The 25,027-nt window shown below is 43.1% G+C and overlaps 1 protein-coding gene across 1 annotated transcript in view; it reads left to right on the top strand.

Annotated features, from left to right (window-relative positions):
• Positions 1-20,903, top strand: part of LOC138581365 (rho GTPase-activating protein 24-like) — a 270,059-nt gene extending 249,156 nt beyond the window's left edge. The window contains exon 8 of the mRNA XM_069652645.1: positions 20,443-20,903. Coding sequence (XP_069508746.1) covers positions 20,443-20,680 — 238 coding nt within the window. The 3' untranslated portion in view covers positions 20,681-20,903. The remainder of the gene's footprint in view (positions 1-20,442) is intronic.
• The last annotated feature ends 4,124 nt before the right edge of the window (positions 20,904-25,027 follow it).

Below are 25,027 nucleotides of genomic sequence, written 5' to 3' on the forward strand. Positions count from 1 at the left end.
ACTACAGAAAAGGCCATCTTCCAGAGTTGGACATTCTCTTTGTCCCCTACTGAAGTCTGCCCAGTTTGGGCCACCTTCTGCCAGTAAAGACTGCAGCTCAGGATGGTCCACAGGGTCAAGATCTCCAATGAGTTCCTGGCCTTCTACTAGATCTGAGTCCTCAGGCTCTAGTTCAACCACACAGGGTTGTACCTCACTCTCAGCCTCAGCTGGAGGTGGAATCACAGGTGTGATTTTTGACAACCTAGGAGATTTCCTGGTTGGAAGCACTGGAGTGCTTTCTGCTGGTTTCTTCTTTGAAGGCTTGGGTTTCCCCTTTGCTTCTGGTTGCTTTGAAATAGCAGTTAGTAACTCCAGTGGAGTAGGAGTGATTTCTTTTTCTATCCTCTCCTCAGGAGAGCCCCTCAAGGTCCTCTCCCTTGCAGGACTGGTGAGCTCCTGCAATCTTTTGTTGGGAGGTCTGGGAGTACTGGACACCACTCCCAGTTCTTTAAGGTCATTCCCTAAAAGAACCCTTCCAGGCACTTCAGATTGCACACTAACAGGTATCCTCACAGTCATTTCATTGCACTGGATGAGAGCTGGTAATTGGGAAGCATCTGCTCAGGCCCTCCAGCTAACTTGGTGAGGCTTTTGGGTGCCTTAGCAACATCCTCCACCTTGCAAAAAGATTCATCCACCACAGTTATGCTGGCCCCAGTGTCTCTAATGGCAGGGGTCTCCTGACCATTTACGAGGACACTGTCTTTGTAATACTCTTTAGTATTAGGAGGGATAGAATTATACACATCTAAATTCTGTTGTTCCCACAACCCTAGGGATACTAAAGATACACTAGCTGAGACTCTGATGGGGTCTTCAGCTAGTAGTTGAAAGTTTCCACTGGCCATATGTACTTCCTCCTCCGGAGCGAAGGCTAAGGAGACAGTGTGGACCCCTGAAGGTGTACCCTTACATCTGGGATCCCCTTTCACATGACCAGTAGAGCCACAAACATAAAATTTCCCAAATGTCTTTATGAATGGTGGCTTGTACTGACCTCCTTCTGGTCTGGGACCAGATGGTACACTAGCTTGATTACGTTTCCCCTGGGGCTTACCCCTAGAATTTTGTTTGGGGGCCTCATTGGAATTGGAATTATTTGAATTCTCTTGGTTGTCTTTCTTAGGATGTTTTCCCTCATCCTTTTTCTGAGTGACCCCTGAATCCCTGTGAGTAGCCCTGTTGGCAACCCACAAGTCAGCAGCCTTAGCCAACTTCTTAGAATCTAGTTCTTTTGAATCAGCCAAGTGCTGTCTGAGCTCAGGAGAGCAGGCATCATAGATAGACTCCAACATTACAAGATTTCTCATTCCTTCATAAGTGTTAACTCTGTTACCCTTAATCCATCCCTCTAGTTCCTCAAACACTCATTCACCCAAGTAGCCCAAGGGGTACTATGATGCTTCTTGAGGGTCCTAAAGCTCTTAAGGTACTGGGAAGGAGTTTTCGCAAATCTAGCTATTAAAGCTAGCTTTACACATTCATAATCCAGCCTATCGACCTCCCCCAACTCCATTACCACATCAGATGCAACAGGGGGGAGCCTAGAGAATAACCAGGGGTTCAACTGATTCCCTGTGATATCCTGGAGCCCATGATTGTATTCAAACATAGCTAACCAATCTAATACATCCAACTTAGGTTCATACATACCCACAATCTCTTTAGGCATCCTGGGTCTTTTTGGACTGGAAGATCTAGAGGATTCGGGGAGAGAAGCATTTTTCAAAGACAATTTCTTCATTTCAAGCTCATGATTGAGCTCACATTCTTTGAGCCTTAGTTCTTGCTTGATGTCTCTGTTCAGGTTGGGCACTAATTATTTTGAATTCTAGCTCAAATCTCATTATTTCTAGAGTGATACATTCAGGACTTAATGTGGGACCTGACAATGGTCCAGTAGCCACAGTTTGAGGCCTTTGAGCAGGCAGAGGGCCAGAGGGGATGAGATTGTTATCCTCCTCTTCCTCATCTGCTTCAACAATAACATCATCAACATTATCATCCTCAATGTTTGCTACATTTGCTGAAGTAGTAGGAACTACAGCACTACTATCCAGACTTTGTTTTTCTAACAGTCTATCAATCATTTCTGATTTCTTGCCTTTGACAGGAAGACCTTTCTGTCTACACAGATCCCTTAAATAATCAGCAGTATTAGTAAGGAGGGTCTCCTGGCTGTAACTTTCCATACTTTGACTTTGTTTAAAATAAACTTTTTTGTGATTGTTAGCCTTGTGGTTAATTGAACCAAGGTACTAGTAGTACACTAAAATGTAAATCCAATACTTTTATCCTCACCGCTGTACACCAGTGTTAGGCAGAATCCTGTGCAGTTCCCCTAGGGAACACGACAGAAGATTAAGACTACAGCAATAAATCCCCTTTGTTATCAGCCTGTACCACAAAGATTTACTTGGTAGCTGTGGCTAAGCAGTCAGACGTATCTCAAGAGGGAGATGAGCAGTATTCAGGGTCTACACAATAGGACCACAATACTATGATGCAAGGAAACACTGACCAAAGCTTTGTATTAAAAATAATATATATATTTATTTTACATACACACTTCTAAGTTAACACATTAATCACAGTTATAAAAGCAAGTTAAAATCAGTCAAGAAAAGTATACACAAGTCCCTAGTTTAAATTATAGACAAGTTTGAGAAAGAGTGAAAACTGAGAAAAACGGCACAGTGAAAACCAAACACAAATGGCACTCTAGTAATTTCTCACAAGGGAGGGAAAGCACAAGTTATGCAGGAATATATTCTTAGACACCTTAGAAACACTTCCCATAAGTTTGTGAACAAGTTTAGGCAAGGCAGTACCTTAGCATGTACAATACTTAAATGAAAACCGAGCAAAATGGCACTTCACAAGCTTTAAAAGTGGGGAGAAGAAGGTGGTTATAAGAAGTAGGTGCACCAACACAGTTCTAGTTGAGAAGCAATCTAGAGAAGGCAGTTCTAACACATTTAACAAGAGTCAATAGGCCTGTGCCAGAGTCAGTGGTACAGGGCAAAGAGCCCAGGAGCAAAATGTTGTTGTAGCTGCAGTCAAGTCTTTGTTAAACGATTCGAAAAGGTAGATGCAGAAAGTGAAAGACAATGTTAGAGGAGAGGGGCGGCCAACCCAACATGTAGGTAAAGGATTTAAAACACCTTTAGCACTACCACACGGAAAGGGAGGCCTGGCGGAACAAAGTACCTTAAAATGTAGAAGAGGCTCCTTCGGTGGGGTTGTTCCTGGCAGTTCCTGCAGTTCGGGAGAGGAAGAGAGGCTCTCATCGTGGAGGAAGGTTCGAGTTACTGCACTGCCCAGGGAAGAAACCAGCCGCGGTGCTGCCCAACGAATAAAAGGTACGCTCCTTTAAATCGCGGTCCGGGTGGACGGGTGCCTGGCTATCCGGTGTCCGAGTACAGGGTACTGGCGATTCGACCAAAGCAGGTCCAGGAAGGCGATTGGCAAACTCGTTGGCCCCACCAGCTCAAGGGAAGAAGGCTCTTGCAGATGAAGATCTTCTCTCGTCGTGTGGAGAAAAGTGGTGAGACGCTGCAGCAGGGCTTCACCGGTGGTTCAGTCGTTGCACATGTCTTTGGCTTCTTTCCTCTTCGGCTTCTTATTTCCAGTGGCGACGTCTTGCTCTTCCAGTCCTCAGGACCCTGCTTTTATGCAAAAAGACCCCCATTCATACAGCCTAGCTGTCACTCACACAGTGGAGTGGTCATCTTGGCGGGAGACCCTCCAGCCTATCAGGGCAGAGTGCGACATGGGTTGCTGAGGCAACCCTGTCCAGGGGTCCTACTCCCCCTCCCCCACAATGGATCCACCCAGACTCAGTTGCGCCGAAAGGAGGGCTTCTTGGCAGAAGCCCGCCAAAAGGACGAACAAAGGATACCCGACCTGGCTTAGGAGTTTAGAGAAAGACACGAGAAAGAATTTATATAAAAGTTCTGACAAATAAAACCTACCGGAGTAAAGTTAATATAAAAAATATTTAGAGAAAGACACGAAAAAGAATTTATATAAAAGTTCTGGCAAATAAAACCTACCGGAGTAAAGTTAATATAAGAAATAAACCGACGGTATGTTAGGGGCTGTCAGTAAATGTGGTAGCCTGGAACAATGGGAAAATCCCATAGGGAAATATTCGCGGACGAATATTTTTGTTAGTAACCACTGCCACCAGCCAGAAACCTTTGAGAGAAGGACTGTACAGTACCCTCTCGAAAATGAACATAAGGGAACAACTGTTAACCCTTGTCAGTACCTCCATAATAAGATGGGTTGTACTTGTTTTGTTCATAAAGATTGACTAGTAAAGTCAATGGGGACTTTACATGCCCTGGGAGACAATGGTCAGTCCCAGGGTATGGAGACTATGTTTGGGGGCCGCTACAACACCCCTGTCTCACTGCACAGAGGGTGCTGTGTAACACATGTGGATAAAGATGGTTCCTATGGGGGTGAGATAAATCCCGTAGACATTAAACACAAAAAATAGCCTGGAACACACATAGCAACTATGCCTAAGAGTGGGAAAAAGAGTCACACTCTTAGAAGGAGAAGAAAACAAACCCTTCAAATCCAGCAAAGCTGCTGGGGGACTCTATAGGTAAGGGAAATTAGCCCTGGAATGAGAATTCTCCCTAACACCCCCCAGCACTTTTTGCTATGGGTTCTTTTTCTATGTTTCTGAGTGAATGGGAACCCCTTTCCCCACGCATCCTTTATTTTACTCTTTCCATGGAAGTCATTTTTTTGAGACTCCATATTTTATTTTTGGAATCATACTTTCCTATAACTTTATGGGCATCTACATTTTATTATTTCAGCACAGGGCACGTTCTGTGCAGCGTTGCTGGGTAGATCATTGGGCTTCCCTTTTTATTTTCTCTTATTTTCCTTGTGTGAACTAATGTTCCCATGGGAAGAAGGATACTGTTTATCCTTACTACAATCCTCATTGTGAGATCAGCACACTCACCTTATGTGCAGTGCTGAGGGGTTACATAGTATCCCCTTTCTAAATGGTTCTGTAATATTTCTTTTACAGACCTTTTCTTACCTTGCAGAACCCATGTTCTCAAGGGTAGAGAGAGGGGCATTTACCTTCTCTACATTTTATATTGTGAGATCAACACCCACCACCTTATGTGGAGTGCTGAGGGGAGCCACTGTATCTCCTTTCTCACTGCTACTATAATAGGCAGCTGTAGCTGATTCCAGCAACCAGAGATGCCTGCTTTGTAACCGCTGCCTGTGCTGACCCCTTCTTCCATGCAACAGAGGAGCCCCAACGACTATGACTCTGGCTCTTAGACTGCTGGGACCAATCAGTCTTAAGAAGACCTGCATTTTGAGCCATCCTACGATAAGCAGTGACTTTGCGTGCCTGCAAACCGCCAATGATCTGGGACCTCGAGGCTGAGTGCTGTGCAACATCTTCCCGTAAATGAATCTCACTGAAACTTCGGCGGACTCCTATTGGGCAAGATTCGACACCTTGAAGTACCCTCACCAGAGTGCTGGACCGAGATAGCGAGAGGAATCGATCAGACGACAACCGTTCCTCATTTGGTACCTTGAAAAAGCCACCAAATTCACAGGGCCACGAGAAGCACAAAACAATCCTCTGCTGGGGGACTTTCCTCTTGACTCGTACTACCGTTTCCCATCAACTATCCTTTCTTTCTTCATCACGGCCAAGAATCCAGGGTCTGGGTCTGTGCTGCTGCACCGTGAAGGAATCTGTCAGCAATCTCTTCTTCACTGCTGAGATACTGTATGGCTTGAGATAATACCTAAAGTCTTTGTGTCGCTCCTGAGTAGCTAGGGTGGTGATTCGTGTAGTTGGGAGTTTGCCCATACTGTTCGCCCAGGTCTAATGCTGGAACACATCTAGGGAGCCTTCTAAGAAGTCCCTGAACACATTTGTACCGACTCTGAAGTTTGTTATTTACTTGTTAGCTGAGAAATCCTTAGGAGCTCTGACTTTCTTACAGTTTGTGCCTCATGTTGACCTGCCTACTGTTGTCCACTGGATCACCAGTGTCTACCTTCTGCCTCTGAGACCAATCATGCCATAGATTAGGAACAGACGTCTAAAGTGTAAGTCTTGTGTAAAGAAAATATAACAAGTGTTGCAAAGTACTTGCTATGTGTTGGTGCTGTAACTGTATATTCCTGAAATAGAATAAGTTACAAGTGTTACACAGTTATTACTTACTCATGAATAGCTTACAGCCATTCCAAAAAGTATTCCAAAGTAATTTACATACCTTTGTATTGTGTTCCACTATTCTAGAAAGTAACAATGTTAGGATGGCTGTATTATTGCTTGAAACAGAATAAGTGTAACAGTTTACTACGAATAGGGTCTGCTTACCTGGAAATGCATGATGCCATTCTAAAAGTCTAATGTGGTTTTACTAGTCTTGAATTGCATACTGCTATTCTAAATGTGTTATATACTCGGGGTTGCTTATCATGAGTATTGTGTTGTGATCGTTTAGTTATTTGCACCTTCCTACAGCCCTCTCTCCCTCCTAAAATAAGCCTGCCTGCTCTGCCATAGCTACCTCTTTACTGAGTGGTACAGGCCTGTACTAAGAGTTGGAGTTTCTGTATTGCCCCAGCTATAGTTCTATAAAGTCCCTTTGGGTGGACTGTAGAAAAACTGTCCTAACAGTCATCTGTGCAATTTTCTTGTTCATTAGAGAATTCAAACAGAAATCGTTGCCATTTGTTTTCCAAGATGGAAGACCAACCTTAATCCTGTTGCTAAATATCATGATCAAGCAATACCATATCACCCCCTTTCTAGGGCTCGCAGTAAAGGTATTTGCAGCCCCCTGACCTGGAATAACAAAATAGCTGGCACCTTTACCCATGGAGGGGACCTCTTATAAAGAGCAACAGTTCACATTGTAAAACAAATAGGTTTCCTATTATGTACTATGTTCCCTCAATTATATATTCCTCCCTTTCTTTCTATCTCTCATTTATATAAACGGATATTTAGTTTGTGGCTTTTATACAGTTATACAGTATAGTGAAACGGACAGTGATGTTTTCATTGGTATTTTCAATGAGAGGAGAGAGGGAATCTGGTATTAAATTACATTACACTTTCCTTATGTGAGGTTTATGTTGATATGAAACCCACCAAATCAGACTGCCCATGGTGAAGACACTTCACTTCATCGGACAGCTCGGCAGGGGGAAGATGCCAGCCTCGGCAAAAACAGACAAGGGCCATTGTTGTCCAAAACTCAGTCTGCAAATTAATGGGACGGCCGAAGAGAATGTGGGATGGATTCCAAGAAGCACTGCACCCTCAAAAAGGAAAGATAATGAAGATAGCAGTGCCTTTCAGGTGCCAGTCTGAATCCCGGTATGACCTAAACATTGCATGGTGTGCAGGGAGAAAAGGCTGGAGAAACTTATTGTATGTTTGCACTGCAGAAGTAGTCTGAGGTGCATGCAATTGCATTCGGCCTCATTCACGCTCCTCTGTTCCCTACCAATTTACTTTTTAAGTAACAGGAGCAAATGGTATTTTGACACATGCACATCACTAAAAAAGTAACAGAACTGTATGATAATTGTACATATAGGGCACTAATTTGTTAGATTTCTCTCCATGGCCTAGCCTAGGACTTCCGGGGAAGTGTGCTGCAAAAGACATGCAGGCTCTCTAATTTGTACATGTGTTGACCTCATTAGAAGTGATGTTGCATAAGAAGAAATGACAAGGAGAGTCATCAGGCTTTCTGTGTTCCAAAGGAAGTAAATTAACAAGGGGAGGGGGGTCCTGGGAGTCCCTCTGCCAGACATTAGTCCTGGTTACGAGAGACTTACCCAGAGTCTTTAGCTCACTATCTTTCACAAAGAAGAAATATCCCAAACATATCAGTCTTTGTCCTGCCCTGGGGCAGTCCAGCACCGAAATGCTAGGCAATTCTCCTCTGAACAAGAGTACCAACAGCATCCCCAGACACGTGTTTCGGTCTGGCTGGACCTCATCAGTAGGGAGGAGCTGTGCCTCTCTAAGAGTAGTGAGACCCAAAGTTACTTCAATACGCAAATTAACAAGGTGGGGCCTGGGAGTCCCTCTGCCAGACATTAGTCTAGGCCTAGAGACCCAAGCAACTCCTCACTGATGACACCCAACAAGGCTGAAACATGTCTGGGGATGCTTGTGGTCTCGTGCAGAAGGGTTGTGACCTAGCAGTTCGGGCTGGACTGCCCCTTTTGGGGTAGGACCAAACCTGATTTGCATATGGTTTTTCCCCTTCTGTAATGGTTTGGCAGGCTGCAAAACGATGGTCTGCAGGGCTGCCCAGAGTTTGCCCGTGGTTATGATTAATTCAAAACCTTCCAGCCATCACCTTTCTGTTTTTCCAAAGGAAATAAGGCACACTGGCGAATAATGCCCAGAAGCTATCGATTCCAATTGGCTCACATGAATTCCACATTGCATCCCGGGTGCTAATGGTAATTACTTCATGCTTTAAAATAAAATGATTAATAACAGTTCATCTGCTAGCTTCAGGGCCTCTCGGTTGCCTTTTCTGAAGGGGAGCTGAGTGGCGGGACCTAAGGTAGGTTCCAGGCAGTTTGAGATCACATCAACACTTAGGGCCGCACACAATCTGAAATGAGCACGGCCGGCAGCTACGTTTATCTAAAGTGGGTAAAATGAATTACACAACCCAGGGTGTTTCTGGTGGCCCTCCCATACCGCTAGAAATGAATGCACAGTTGTGATTTACAAAGTCCATAGCAGACAGCTTTGTCCAACACAATCAAAAGATATGTATACAATTCAGTGCAGGCCTACAGATCAATAATAAAAAACTGCCCCACCATAAAAGGTGTCTGCAAGTCTTTCATGTGCGTTTTCAAGTCGGTCGATTATAGGAATCACAATGTTTAACGGTTGATATATAGACAGGTTCTGTACCTTAGCGGTGGGATACTGAATTATTTTTGTTAACAAACACATATATACAATACATATTTCACGCAGAGCGTGCTTGCATGCTACTCTTTGTAATATTCCTTTACCAATCTGTGGTATTAAATCTGCGTTACTGTGCTCCGAGGCTGCTATGAGACATATCGCTGTCTCACGTGGAAAGGAGAGAAATGCAATGGCCTGACTGGTATTTTTGTTTCAGAATAGGGATACTTTACTCCACTGCATTACTAAAGTACAGAACGTCTCCGGACAAGCCTTGGCCAAGTTAAAGGCATGGTCCAGTAAACATTTTTATTGTCCTTAAGGGTCGGGCATGCTTTTTTTAAGCCTAAGTGGCTCGATTTCAGAAAACTTTCCTATGGACCTTACCCGAGTTTTCGTCCATTAAACGCACGCGAAAACAGGCACCAGTGAGCCGCCATTTTGTGATAATCCTATCATTTGCCGCATCGCCCTGGCTGACATGCTTCTGCGGCACTAAATCAAATCCCCCGCCCCTGAGCCTGTCATCAGCAGACTCGTACCGGCCATTTCCCAATGCCAAAGCACGTCTCATGTCAACAATCGCTGCGCCTCAGCTAATGACGTGTCGCCATGGAAATGGCAGGACGCCTCTTTCCTCAATAAGTATAAACAGACCGTTTCCCAACACACAGCAGCAGATTTTCGATTCCATTCCTCTCTCTGTGTTACTTTGAGTATTCTGTGACTCGTTTCTGTGCTCTGGTCAGCTACCTTCACCGCTTGTAGCCCGTGTGAACACCTGTACCACCTCTGTAAATTATTTTACTTTGTTTACCACACAATGGCTACAATAATGTCCTACATGTACGAGCCCGAGTATACCGAGGAGGAACTACTGGAAAGGGAAGCACGTGAAAACGATGGGGATTCGGACGGCAGTTGGGAGGACGATTCAACAGATGAAGAGCCTGGGCCTAGTCGCATGGACGGCGTCTCCACCTGGTGCACATGCAATCGGTGCGAGCTAATGCCAACCGAGGACGAGAAGTGCTGCTGCCGAGAAAACTCGGGATGCCTGGCCTACATTTCGGAAGGCGAGCCACGACCGCAATGCATCACCGAGCTGCCAGACTTCAGGGCAGCCTGCCTCACACGGGCCGTGTTGAGAATAATGATGGTGCTTATGCACGAACTTCGCGCAACTGTTCGTCCTCATAATCCGAGTAACGAGTAAGTATACTCTGCTTCTCATGCCACTCCTATTTCATGTTCTTCTACTATATCCAAAATTATATATTCATATCATAGTAACGCATGAAAGTCCTTCAATAGTGTGCATTGTCTAGATAGCATTTGTCCGTGCAGAATGCCATTAGTTACAAGAATTGTCATTGACAACACACGTTTATTAAACTTATCTTGGTCATTTAAAAACAGTTTGTTTCATTCCTTTTCACAGGTGGTACAGGCTGGTGGCCTATCGTTCCTTTACATGGTGGCTCCACGGGAGGCTTGGACACCGCGTTCGAAGAGTGATACCCGCCTGTGCGGTTCGTCCAATAAGAGAAACGTTCCCGAGTGACAGCAGTCAGTACAGGGGATTTTCTCTTGCTGTGCTGCAACCTGACCTGTATAATCTTTAAAGTCTTGTATTTTTGTGTCATGAAAATAAGATACAAAATAAAACACCACATATATTTTAACAACGGTTGTTTTGATTTTTTAAATGAATCAAGTGTGTCTCCATTCAAGGATGGACGTCAGACATCTGTGCTCCCAATGGGTGAAGGTCTGGTCGCTGTGAAGCAGGGTGGTCACTATCTATCTAAGCTAACATAACATATTCTCGATAATGCATGCACTAAATAACACTTGTTCAAAGTCTTTCAGTAGGTTATGTCTCTATAAAAGTCACACATATATCTATACTAACAATTACCATTGGATTATACAGGCCTTAGGGTCTTGACCACTATAATACACTGGTTGAAGTGTGGGTCTGTGCTCACAAGAATCGCTGGTATGTGGCATTTGTTATTGATAAGCAACGAAATAGTTTCAAAGGCAGTTCGCACCCGTGAATGAGCGCTGGCATGTGGGGCTGTCTGGGGCGCGAACAGCCAAGGTGCCAAACAAGATGTACACTTCAAAAGGTATCCCAAGCCAAGGGGCCATCGGCCACATGGCTCCTCAGACCCTGTGACTCCAGCCAGGCCTCCCCTTGAAGCAGGCCGCCCCCTGCAATCCACATAAGTGTGTCTCCATTCAGCAGTCTTCCTGTGCCTTATCTGCACGCCCCAAGCCCCTCCATCCCACCCACCCTCTATCAAAGGTGGTTCGCGCCAGTGGATGCACGCTGTCAGGGGCGCGAAAGGCCAAGGTGCCAAACTACATGTACACTTCAAAAGGTATCCCACGCCAAGGGGCCATCGGTCACAAGGCCTCCTCAGACCCCGTGTCTCCAGCCAGGCCTCCCCTTGAAGCAGGCCGCCCCCCAGCAATCCACATAAGTGTGTCTCCATTCAGCAGTCTTCCTGTGCCTTATCTGCACGCCCCAGGCCCATCCATCCCACCCCCTCTATCAAAGGCTGTTCGCACCCGGGGATGAGCGCTGGCATGGGGGGCTGTCACGGGCGCAAACGGCCAAGGTGCCAAACAGCATGTACACTTCAAAAGGTATCCCACGCCCAGGGGCCATCGCTCACATGGCCTCCTCAGACCCCGTGTCTCCAGCCAGGCCTCCCCTTCAAGCAGGCCGCCCCCCTAAGACCACGACATACATACGTCATTCATTCACAAACACACCCCTGTTTCTAATACTTTATAAACCACTTGATATGTCTCATGAGAACATCTTTGTGCTTTGCAAGTCAACTCCTGAACGTGCTACCTGGCAACCACTGAGATCTACGCTAATCTGCTTGTCGTCGTGCTATCCATGAACATCTGTGACCGCTTAGAGCAAACCCATCAGTGTGCTACCTGTGGCCACCCACCTATTCTCCTGCAACATACTGCTCTGCTTGCTGAATCCAACTGTTTGTTGGTCAAGGTAAGGCCATGTATCCTAGTCATATTTCTCAGATTTTTAAATTTCTATCTATTTGCGAGTGGAGTACACAATAGTGCTATGTTCATTGGTCTCTTTGCTATTGACTTGAGTTTCCATTGCTATGCTATCAATAGATCTATTTATTTTCATCTTTGTCTATTGTCATCGAATTGCATCCTTCGGGGGTCCAGTCTATAATGTAAGCATGTTTCCTTCTCGTGCAAGACAGAACATCCAAAGGACGAGTCACATGTTCAGATTTTGTCACATCATTTATACATTTCTGCAACTTATGCAAATACTAAGCCGCACATAATGAACTGGTATAGTTCCGGCGACCAAAACAAACCTTGCATTGATCATTGTATGATTCATTTACTTTTGTATCAAATCTTTATTCATGAAGATTATATAATAATGTTGATATTTACTTTTCATATTCATCAACAATGCCTGCCTGTTCGATTAGCGGTTGCCTTTCGAAGACCCATGCGAAATCTGAAGGCACTACAATGCATGTATTCCCGAAAACTGTTGATCGAATAAGAGAATGGGTCAGACATTGCGGATATCCACTGGATGAGCTGGAAAGTAGAGTCCAACAAGTCTTACAGGACAAGAGGGGTGATCGATACCGCATCTGCAGCCGGCACTTTTCCATGGACATGTACACAACATCTTGGGTAACAAAGAAGAATAAACGGTGAACGACACGGAAATTGCTCGAAAACGCTATTCCCACTCTATTCGTCCACATTCCGCCACCAGTGAGTCAAGTGTCCGGATTTAGCTTTAGGCCTTGCGGTAGTGTGTAGGTAGCCGAATGGATTAATTGATATTGTAGGTGTTCAATCCCTTGTAATAATTTCGATATTGATATGAGTGTATAGCTTTTTGAATAATGACATTTATCAATATATTCTTTTTCGATTTCATAACCCACAAACGAAATGTATGTATTTGGGAACAGGGAACTGTGCTGTATTGAGCATTTTTCAAGTATTCTGTCGCCTTACATGGCTATTTTTAATATTGGCATTTCATTATCAATCATTAATTTACCTTTACAACTTCTTGACTATCCCTTGCATCTGAAGCAAGAACATTCTACATCCTTGACGTGGTCGCAGTTATCAACCACTTCTAGCGCATATCAGGTAATCTTATTAGGCTAATCCGCTACAGACTTGTTTTATGCATGTCAAGTAATAATTTTATTCTATCGTTTTATTATTTTACCGAATGTTTGGTTAGTGCTTTCCAATTGATATACACCTTAGTTATCGTCCAATGGTTTTTGTTTTCAGTTATAATTAGTGTTATCCATACTAATGCAAGTACTGTCTTTCAGGGAGATGCTGAAGCGTCCGCCACATCTACAACATTTCTAGATGTCCTTCACCAGCAGGAGGTATGGATACTGACAGCTCCATCGAGCGTCATCATCAGAGCTCGAATTCTTGTCGTTTGATTGTTCTACACAATGTTTCATTCGTGGTTAGCCGTTGATATGTACCTGTGCTGTCGACCCCAAGTGTGTGTTATGTTTTCACTATTGTAATCCTCACTAATGCAAGTACTATGTTTCAGGCAGTTGATGGAGCGCCAACCCCTGCACTTGATGCGGAGCCTCACATTCAAGTAATTCCAGGGGAACTGGAATCGGGACCATGCGTATACGAATCGGCGCAACAGCTTTCGGAAGTGCGCACTACATTTGCAACATCCATAGATATTCTTCAGCAGCACAAGGTATGGATACTGACAGCTCCATCATGGTTGATCCTATAACGTGATTCCATTTGCTATACTTTCTTCCCTATTAACGCAAGTGCTGTGTTTCAGGGAGACGACGGAGCTTCCACTACAATCACAACATCCCATTTAGATGATGCAGATGTAAATAAATCGGAGAAATAACTCGATGAAATGTGATCATATTTAGATTTTCCTTGATTCTTTTAGACAATGCATCATTTGTGGTTTTCTCTTTATATGTACTTGTGCGTTCGACCCCAAGTGTGTGTTATGTTTCCAATATTGAAAACCATACTAATGCAAGTACTGTGTTTCAGGGAGACGACGGAGCTTCCACTACAATCATAACGTCCCATTTTGATGATGCAGATGTAAAGGAATCGGAGAAATAAGTCGATGAAATCTGCATATTTATATTTTCCTTGATTGTTTTAGACAATGCATCATTTGTGGTTATCTCTTTATATGTACCTGTGCCGTCGACCCCAAATGTGTGTTATGTTTCCAATATTGAAAACCATACTAATGCAAGTACTGTGTTTCAGGGAGATGCTGATGCCGCCTCTCCAATACAACCATTCATGGCAGTCCATGCAGAGCCAGAGGTATGGATACTGACAGTTCCATCGAAATAGATCATCACTGGTCAAATACTTGTCGTTTGATTGTTGCACACAATGTTTAAATCGTGTTTGGCTATTGAGATGTACCTGTGTGTTCATCCTCACGTGTGTTTTATGCTAACAATATTTTGATACATAGTAATGAAAGTACTATGTTTCAGGGAGATGCTGATGCCTCCTCTCCAATACAACCATTCATGGCAGTCCATGCAGAGCCAGAGATATGGATACTGACAGTTCCATCGAAATAGATCATCACTGGTCGAATACTTGTCGTTTGATTGTTGCACACAATGCTTAAATCATGTTTGGCTATTGAGATGTACCTGTGTGTTCGTCCTCACGTGTGTTTTATGCTAACAATATTTTGATACATAGTAATGAAAGTACTATGTTTCAGGGAGACGATGGAGCCTCATTCCGTGCTGTCTTTGCGGATACAGAAAATATAGTCGTTGCAGCGCAAGAGGAAGGGAGGACATGCGGAAACAAATCGGAGCTACAGGGTGCAGATGTTGAAGGTCGAGTCAAAAAAGTTGCAAAGAAAAAAAAACAAAAAAATGTTAGTTACAAACAGTTCATAACTTTAACATTTTTTTTGTGCTGGGGACTATTTTATGTTTTTTTCCAGTCAATTGGAGTACACTTTATCTTGTGTTTAGACTGAACATCCCTTTTCCAATCTCTCCTCTAGTTACCCGTGGGTGTCAGAACTATACATACACAGACAGTGAAGCGAATGAGAGATGTTGCTTGCCAGACCAATTACACTATGGAGAAACTATTAATCGAGGCGAGGCGTGTTCAGGTTCGAGATGCTCATGTCCAATGGCCAGAACATGAATTAACTGTGTTTGGAGAATACAGCAAAGTTGCATTGGACCATTGCTACAGTGCGACCGCACCACCACAAGAAGATGATATTGAATGTATTGAAGATAGCTCTGAAGTAGTTGCAGATCAATTCACACAATCTACACCCGCCAAAAAATTGCCACCCAAAAACATGTCGACATTGTTGTGTTCTCCCATCAATGTTGAAGTAGCAGATGTCGAAATGACAGAGAATGAACCAGCCGCAGCATCCATAGACGCATCAGAACTTGATAGCAGCGATATTACTTTCCAATGTGTTGAAATCTCCGCAACGTCACAGGCCGAAACAACGTTGACGCAGGATGACAGTCTAATGAAAGAGAGCAAATACATTGTATTCGACAGTTGTTTGATGGAAATTATAAGTATGCTGAAATGTGGGCATTCAGTTAGAGGGAAAGTATGTGGGAAGCCATTGATTAATGTAACTCGTCAAATAAAAGGCAGTAACGTCAAAATAAATGCCGCCTGTCGATTAAACCATAGGTTCTCATGGTCTGCACAAACGATGCAGGGGAAAATGCCAGCAGGCAATCTACTGTGTGCAGCTGCATCACTTTTTAGTGGCTCCAGTTTTAGAAAGTTAGAGGCTTTCTTTCAGTTTGTGGGACTCCATTTCATTTCTAAATCGCTGTACTACATATACCAACGTGATTATCTGTTTCCGGACATTAGTGATGCTTGGAAAATTGAACAGTTGTCTCTAGCAAGTACATTCGAAGGGGAACGTTTCAGGCTAGCCGGCGATGGACAGTGCGACAGCCCTGGATTTTCTGCCAAGTACTGCACCTACCACTTTCAGGACATGGATAGTAAGAAAATTGTGAGTTTGGTGGTCGTGCAGGTAACACAATTTACATCCTCAGTGGCCATAGAGAAACTAGGATTTATAAAATCAGTGGAATATCTACAATCAAGGGGAATGCACATCGACCTTATAGCCACGGACAGACACGTTTCAATTGCCAAGACAATGAGAGAGCAGTTCCCGCTTATTAATCATCAATTTGACGTATGGCATCTTGCTAAATCAATCAGTAAGAAAATCTCAGCTGCAGGAAAAAAAAGGTTTTGAAAGTATTTTGCAGTGGTCCCAGTCTATCACCAACCATCTCTGGTGGAGCTCAAAAACTTGTGAAGGGTCAGTGGAAATACTACTTGAACAAATGGCCGTCACTGATGCACCACTGTACCAACGTTCACCGCTGGTCAGAAAACCTACATTTCCACCAATGTGAACATGACCCTTTGTCCCCAGAGGAGGCAAGGAAGAAGAAGTGGTTGATTCCATGTTCACCGACACACAAAGCCATTGAGAAGATTGTTTTCGACAAAACTCTATCAAGAGATTTGAGAGGATTGACAGAATTCTGTCACACAGGAGATTTGGAGGTGTTCCACAATATGTGCCTAAAGTACAGGCCAAAGCGCTTGCATTTTAGCTTTCGGGGCATGAAACATCGCACTCTACTAGTGGTCTTGGCCCATAACAGCAATGTCGGACGTGAACAATCTAGGACTAGGGGTAAAGTAAGGATGCCTCGCTACACTAAGGTGTTTTCAAAACGAAGTAAGCAATGGGTGATCAAACCAGTCTATGATGAAATTCAGTTCGACTTTGTGAAAGGCCTTATTGTTGCTGTGTTAGAGAAGCACAGATATGGAATTTTGGACGTTTCTGTGCAGAGCAGTGATCCATTGCCACTGAACATTGCAACTGTGCCATGTCCACCAGAAGCACAGCTGGTTGTGAAGTACAATCCCGGTTTAAATAATTGCAATACGATTGTCTTTTTGTAAATAAATGTTATTGTACAGTGTACCTGTAACCCTAACCCCTACCTTCACCATCATGGGTGACGAACAAGCTGGGTGTCATCTTTGAATTCTCTCTATTCACCTCATATATGTGTATGTATATATTTTTCTCATGTCTCATCTCATGTAAATGTAAATGCTGCGCACTGTTAACGGAGGGGAGGCTTGCGTATTGCAAATAATAAAACAAACAAACAATAAATCTCACTTTTAACTCAACTCCTGTGGTACTTTATACTTTCCCTGACCTTCCGTCAAAAATTAAATGTCTCCATAGTTATGATTCTTTGGGGCTGCAAAGCTCACAGACAACGGGGACAAAATTGGGGGCCTTAGAACGCGCCAAGCGGGCCGTGGCATTTGGGAGAGAAGCCAGTTCGCATTTGCACATTGTGGCGTACTACATAGAGGGATTCTAGACTTCAAGTTCTCACAGATGCCTTTACTACGGGATGTTGCAAATAAAGAATGCGAAGGACAGCGGCTTTGATTTTCAGCTTGCGCCCAGAAGAGGCCCACAAGTCGCACTGGAAGTATAAGGGTCTATTGTTTTTTGACCTTGAGACAGGGACCGAGCCGAAAGAACTTCATTGGAAGGGGGTGCGCAATAACGTAAGAGACGATAAGGCAGAAAATTCAGAAACTAGACCGAGTTTCAATTTAGTTCAGTATACGAAAAATCGTTGTCAAGAGCACGGTCGGATTTACAGACTGCATTACGCAGAGACACAACGGAAATTTCAAATATAATGTGAGTAAATCTTTAGACGCTTTTATACCGGAATGAAGAATTAATGAATGGATGCATGAATAAATGAATGAATGAAGAGCTAGGAAAAGCAAGGAAAACGTGTTCGTAGTGGGCACATGGGCATGCAGGTCCACAGGTCTCACCGATCTCGGTCCTTGGCCCAGCCACTTTTCCCTGCACTGCCTACCTGCACTATGGGACTGTCTCTGTATCCTTCAGCCCCTTATCCCGGCATTTACCTTGCACTTGCCACCATCTGGCCCTATTATTTATCTTGTATTCTACTAACCATGTACAGCACTTTTACACCCCTCTCCGCTTCCCCTTGCGCGATCTGAAAGACACCTGGCCTAGTAGGATCGTTGTCTGTCTGCCCTTGTTCCCCCCCTGCCTCGTCGCGCCTTGAAACACTTGTGTATAGGCGCGTTGCAAATGCCATATCATATATCATATCATTCCACACGCATGTAGACTAACTGTCGTTTCTCATTGTGTGTTGGCCTCGATTTATTTCGTTACTTTTCGCATTGATTTTAGAGCCGAACATACTCCATTGAACTATCCTTGCAAGCAAATAGTTTCTGATCGGCCGTAATAAATAAAATATTTTTTTTGTTTTCATAACAGGTATTTGATCCCGTTCTGCTACTGTCATCGGTTTGAGACACCGGCAGACGGATTTTTCAATAGACACCTGCAGCTTTGTGTGAACAACTGGAGCACGTTAACCATATTATGGGACCATCGCCAAGGGCCCACATGCCCTTACGCTGTACTATTGGCTAGAAGCAACATATCAACCATTACGGTGGACTAATGCTTAGTTGATGGAACAGCCTTGCGGTTCACCATGCTTCCAAAGTGCTTCTTTTAACGAAAATCAACACCCTGTGTACCATAAAGGAACAGCGCGTGACTCAATATAAACTTGTACGGATTTGCGGATACAGATAAAAGAAAATAAATGGCTTTCGGAGTTCATATGGCAATTGCTGAATATTCTCTAAACATTTAATGTCAAATAAATGTACTTTACCAAATGTACCGTGTTGCTGTTTGATTTTAAAGTACAGTTTCATATTCCGAATCGTGGCGCGCTGTGTTGTGAGATGGTCTGTGTTGGTTTCCGGGTTCTGTGTGGAGTCGCGTAGAAGACGACTTGGCGCGTTTGTCTACGCAGCACAGTAACGTCACGGAGAGAGGCGGGGAATATGAATGTTTTGATAATGTCAGGCTCAGGGGTGGGGGATTTGATTTAGTGCCGCAGAAGCAGGTCAGCCAGGGCGATGCGGCAAGTGATAGGATTATCACAAAATGGCGGCTCCCTGGTGCCTGTTTTCGCGTGCGTTTAATGGACGAAAACTCGGGTAAGGTCCATAGGAAAGTTTTCTAAAATTGAGCCACTTAGGCTTAAAAAAACATGGCCGACCCGTAGGGACAATAAAAAATTTGACTGGACCATGCCTTTAACATTTTTGGATTTTGTGTTGCCCTAGGATAGACATTGATCAAGCACTACTATAATGACACTACCTGGCCATAAAATGGCATCTTCTGATAACATGGTGGGATTACCTGGGTATGTGATAGCCGTGCTCTGCAAATACCAACCTAATACCCATACAAGGGCCAAAACTGTTGGTTTTATTGATGCTTTTTTTTTTTAACAGGACATCAATGCAAGGGGCAGATATAAATCAAGTGGCTGGAAGGCACACTTGGTTAAGGCATTTTTATCACACCACTAGCACATTTACAGCTGCAATTAAGCTGTTAATCAGTAGGCAGAACACTAACAGGCCAATGTTGGATTTTGCAGCTTGATAAAGCTATCTCAAAAGGTCCCATGACGATGTGTTTTGGGTGGGGAGGGGCAGATAGTGGGTGACAATGTTCATAGGCATTAGAATGATCACAGACAGTCAATGGGTGCACAAATAACCAAACAACACCCACAAGCTGTGTCCCCCTCCTCAGATGTCATCTCCCTCCTACCCGTTCTCCAATGTAAATGTTTCAGCTGGTAGGAGACACCTAAGCAGTAACTAATATCCCAAACTATGTTTTAACACGAGCAATCATATTATTTCATCCTGGCTAATAAAAATGTACATGAAATAAATTATACCAGATTTGACCTATCATGCAATCTACCCACAGCCATTGAACGAACTGCACGATAGTGTGAATAGCCCGCATCTCCCTCTCGCAAGTTTTGCCCAATGGCATTCATCAGCTCCTCGACATCTTGCTAGGACAGTATATACACAGACTGGGTGTGGGTCTATGAGGAAATCAGGAAAGTCTATTGGTAGAAAATGACAGCGCATTGTTATGTTGTAATTGGGTAAGGCAGCACATCATGACATTTGATAAAAGCCAGCTAAAGATTTTTCAATTTTGGAGTATAACTTCTGCGATCACATTGGTAAATTAAACTAGCAACATTTAAGCACTGCTCCCTCTACAGAATGTTAATGTAGTAAACATTGACGGTTCTTCAATTATTTAAAATGGTTGAAACAGACTTTTGTTTATTTATAACCGCATATGTCCCCTTTTCCAACAGATTAGAGCAGCTAAACAACAAGCTGGAGTTAGAAATCAAAGACCTCCACTCGAATCTGGATCAGCAAAGGAAGTGCTATGATATTGGGGAAATTAAAATGAGGAACGCAGAGAGAGCGAGGAGAGATGCAGAGAGAAGAAACGAAATGCTGCAGAGAGAAATGGAGCAGTTCTTTGACACCTTCGGGGAGTTGACCAGTGAATCGAAGAGGGCTGACTGCACTGAAAAGAATTTTTGATATATGTATTTTTTTAACCTCTGAAATAGAAGTGAACTCGCATGGCCATACCCCAAAAGCTTGAGAGATTTTCCGGACTGGAATAGAAAAATCACACTTTTGTATGTATATTGCAGAGACATTTACATTAAGAATTAACAATTCAAATGAGTATGCCGATATGTTAAATGTAGCCAGTGAAATAAATACCCAATGTTTTATTAAATTCACTTCAAACAAAAAAGCCTTTATTATGAACAAATTCAAGACATTATCAATGACAGCTGGTTCTTCACTGGCAAACTATAGTCTCATCAACCAGCAGGAACCCCTCATCAATTGCAGACCCTCATCATCTGCCTAGAATCCGTGTGAGTAGTTTAGCTCTGGCAGTATTGCAACCCGTTATGTTGTATCCTTTTATTAGAAGCAGCTCTTCATCAGGGCCATTGCCTCTCGGCAGGGTCGTTTCTTGGGACAGGAAAAGTGGGTGACGGCCCAGGGGGCTGTTATTTTGACTTTTAAGAACAGCTTGATCCAAACTTCCCATCACTCAGTAACTTACTAGAAGCTCAGACTGGAAGTAATCTGCCCATGTTTGTATTTTGTTTTGGTCCAATTTGCATTTGTAGCCCAAAGAAAGAAACTGGGATGTGCAGGGTCTTGCATTGGGGTCCGTCAAATATCTTTAAAACTTTGGTTTATTATTGGCAAACTATTTAAAACAGGAAGCATTTTTTAGAAGTACGTGGGTGCAGACAGCAGCGAGCCGGGCGGGTAGGTGGGTGGTTGGCGTTAGGGATGGATGGATTTAACTGTTGTCTGTGGCACATCTCTTAAGAAGCGCAAATGTTCAGTAATTGGAAAGGAGAGATGTGAATAACAAGTTGTGTGAAACAATAACAAAAAGCGCATTACCGTATCATGCATTATTTTCACTGTGTGTTTAGGGCTTGGCAGTACAGTTATAAAGCCTAGAAGGCTTTTTTTTAGGATCATACTACTTTGCATATAGTCTTCACATCAGCAGACAGAGGAGGATTAAACCACAAACATATTATGACATATGGGTTAATATGTTGCTCTTTTCGCTAAGCAGTAATCCCTGACCTCATGTTCCCAGGTTTACCATCTCACCCCACAATTCTCAGACAAGAAACTGGCTGTATTTATAGTTAAAACGCAAATTTATTTGTAAGAAAACCAAAAGGTAGTCCCCTTACTTCTTGCAGTGGAACAAACCATGCTAAAATAAGTTAATGTTGAGAATGTATTCACGCAAATAAAGTTAGCATTCCCGTGCTTTGACAATTTCGGTAGGTGGCACACACACACAATCACTCCTTAAGCCAGTTATATATATATTTCTAGATATCAATCTCCAATAAGACATAGTGATATCGAAAAAGATAAAATGTTTAATAATACCATTGCCACTGATCAACCTGTGTTATGTTATGTTACTTGGCATTTATATAGCGCTCTATATATCATTGGTATGACCTCAAAGCACTGGTAGGTTGAACGCCCTTGGGAACCATAGTTCTGGTCAGTAGAGATAGTGTCATAGGGTGCGTGGGTGCACCAGATATGTGTGCAGCTGATGTAATTGCCGGATGATGATGGTAGCTTCATCCTAGCGTTGTGTGGTGCTGAAGATATCATTTGGATGTGTGCAGTCTAGTGAGTGGACACCCAGACTGGGCTCTGGCTCAGTTAGGCCTGAAGGACGCATATGTGAGCAATTAGGCCAGAATGTGCTCGGCTAGTTACGTTTTATAGGGTGATGAGGTGTTCATATGTGAACAGCTAGGCCGAATTAATCAGGGGTATAGCTGTGTTCTAGTTGAATGATGGTGTATAGTAGAGAGTAAGCGTAGTGATGTGATATGATGGTTATCTTTAAAACGCCCGGACCAGGCACGTGAACAGGATGGCAAGGAACAGAGTGACATACAGACACACAGAGACAGGGGGCTGGGCTTACAGCGACAGGAGGGGGATATGGATATATAGCAACAGCATGGGGAACAGGAAAGGAGGGCACACAGTGATACATGTGTGGGGCATGTTAACATTTACATTCGCATTTCTATCTAGATGTGATTCAGGCTAACGTTCACAATTCTGTCAGGGTCTGGTGCAGGCTAATGTTCACAATTCTGAGTGCGGCATTGCCAATATTCACAATCTTATCTAGAAGAGACGCAGGATACTGTTTACAAATGTAACTAGGTGTGGCATTGCTAACATTCACAATCCTGTCTGGGTCCGGAGCAAGGTCTGTGTGCCCAAATGTGTTCAACATCAATAGCTTTATTATCAATCACCAATTTTAAAACATTTTATTTTCTCCAGTATCAAAAGAAGTAATGGTAGCAGAGAAAAGGTGCATAGAAATGACATTTATGCACACATTTTTACAACACTTCAGCCCCCTTTTTTGAATGTATAAAGGGGGGGTTCTGGCATATGCATGGAAGTACAGTAGAAACTATGATAGGTTACATTAGGATCCATAGGCATGTGTTTAGGAAAGCCATGATATCTATTTAGAATACACAGTGTCCCTTTATCTACTCTATGTATCCACCTGAAATTTTGGCTTTCTGAAAGGACAACCACCATGTCCCACCAGTCCTCTTGAATTATTTGGGTACATTTAGTTAGGGGTTCACTCACTCCACACAAAATCATTGGCGAAATCATGACGTTTCTTTGGAAGTGCATCTTTTCTATAGAAATAGCATTCTAAACTCACCTCCCCATTGACTTTTGAAAAATCTATGGCTTTTACAGGGCGCAATTGATCAAGCAATTCTCCATTAGGATCTGGACAGTGTGGTTTCAAGCCACAGCCCAACTGGCTGTCAGTGCCTATTTAAACATGCTGGGTACAAATGATTTGGATTTTTTTTCTGCCAAGAACTACAGTATATCTGCGTAATATCTACAGATAATTACTACAATTGGGTAAACAACGAAATTTCTCAGGACCTCTTCACATCTCGAAATGCCTTTCCCCGTATACATCAACGAAAGCATGAAGTTCTGTGTATTTATTGACACCATCCTTAGTGGCTCGAGTTTCAAAGATACGTTTTGATTCCATACTTGTGTGCTGTTAAATAGCTAAATAATAATAAGACGGATACACCTACATCTGGATGTGCTTTGCTCCAATGTTCCACCAACGCATTCCCACCCCTGTGGCATCACCTCACCAATTCCCTCCCACAGCAGAGACTGGGCAGTACACTGATTCTATGGGACTTTTATAAATACATTTTGGGACATTTTTATGCTCACCTTGAAATAATTATTTAAGGAACTCAGTCAGAATGGCGCCTCATGAGTTTTCAAGAAACTCCCAGTCATCCTCACTCCTCGTCTTGAAACAGGTGTTATCCCTTGAAAGCAGCTTTTGATTCCATAGTCATATCCCCTATTCCCGGTGTGTTTCTGCTATTATCATGGGTGATAATGCCACTCTTTGTCATGAATATGTGACACTTAAGGGCAGCTAAATAGTCAGACCCTCCGAGCAAACACCCAAACATTATAGGTTGGTCATATTTTCAGTTACGAGGTGGTTGCCCGCTCTTTACACTTTTAAATGCAAGATCATTTTCATTTCACAGTTCATCGTAGAAAAAAGCCTCATCGATGAAATACGGATTTCCAGGACCCCCAAGTACTCAAGAACGGTCTGACATGTGGCATGAATATGTATGATCGTTTTTATGAAGCTATTCATAATTGTAGAAACAAGCCTCATCGATGAAATACGGATTTCCAGGACCCCCCCCAGGTACTCAAGAACGGTCTGACATGTGGCATGAATATGTATGATCGTTTTTATGAAGCTATTCATAATTGTATCAATTATTGAAAAAGTATAAGCAATTCGGATTTTGACCCATTTGATAGAGATCCTCACCGTCATAATACATTTTCCCATTTGTTTCTAAATGATATGGTTGTGATTTTATAAACTAAATTATTTCTTTAAATGCACAAGGAATGTTGATTCCAACTAGCCCATTATATTCTAACAACAGAGGTCTACCTTTAAGTTAATTTCTTAGAATTGTGAACCCTGTGTTCAGCATAACGAGTTCTGTTTTCAGTTACTTCGCATCTGGTCAGCTTTATTGCCTTAACTGCTACAGTGACACTAAGAGAAGCCATGGCTCTTTGAGAACAAGCCCACTTTTCAGAGGCTAGACCATCATGTGAACAGTTCTTATTCTTACAAGCCCAAGCACCACATTTCAGCCTCTACTGGAATTTTAAAATTGATTTATTAGAAATACTTCCTTGATCCTTGAAATGGTGAGATCTGGCTCATTAACTCAGAGACCTGGT

This window comes from Ambystoma mexicanum, chromosome 3p, assembly GCF_040938575.1.
Source record: "Ambystoma mexicanum isolate Mex_15411 chromosome 3p, UKY_AmexF1_1, whole genome shotgun sequence".
Classification (NCBI taxonomy): domain Eukaryota; kingdom Metazoa; phylum Chordata; class Amphibia; order Caudata; family Ambystomatidae; genus Ambystoma; species Ambystoma mexicanum.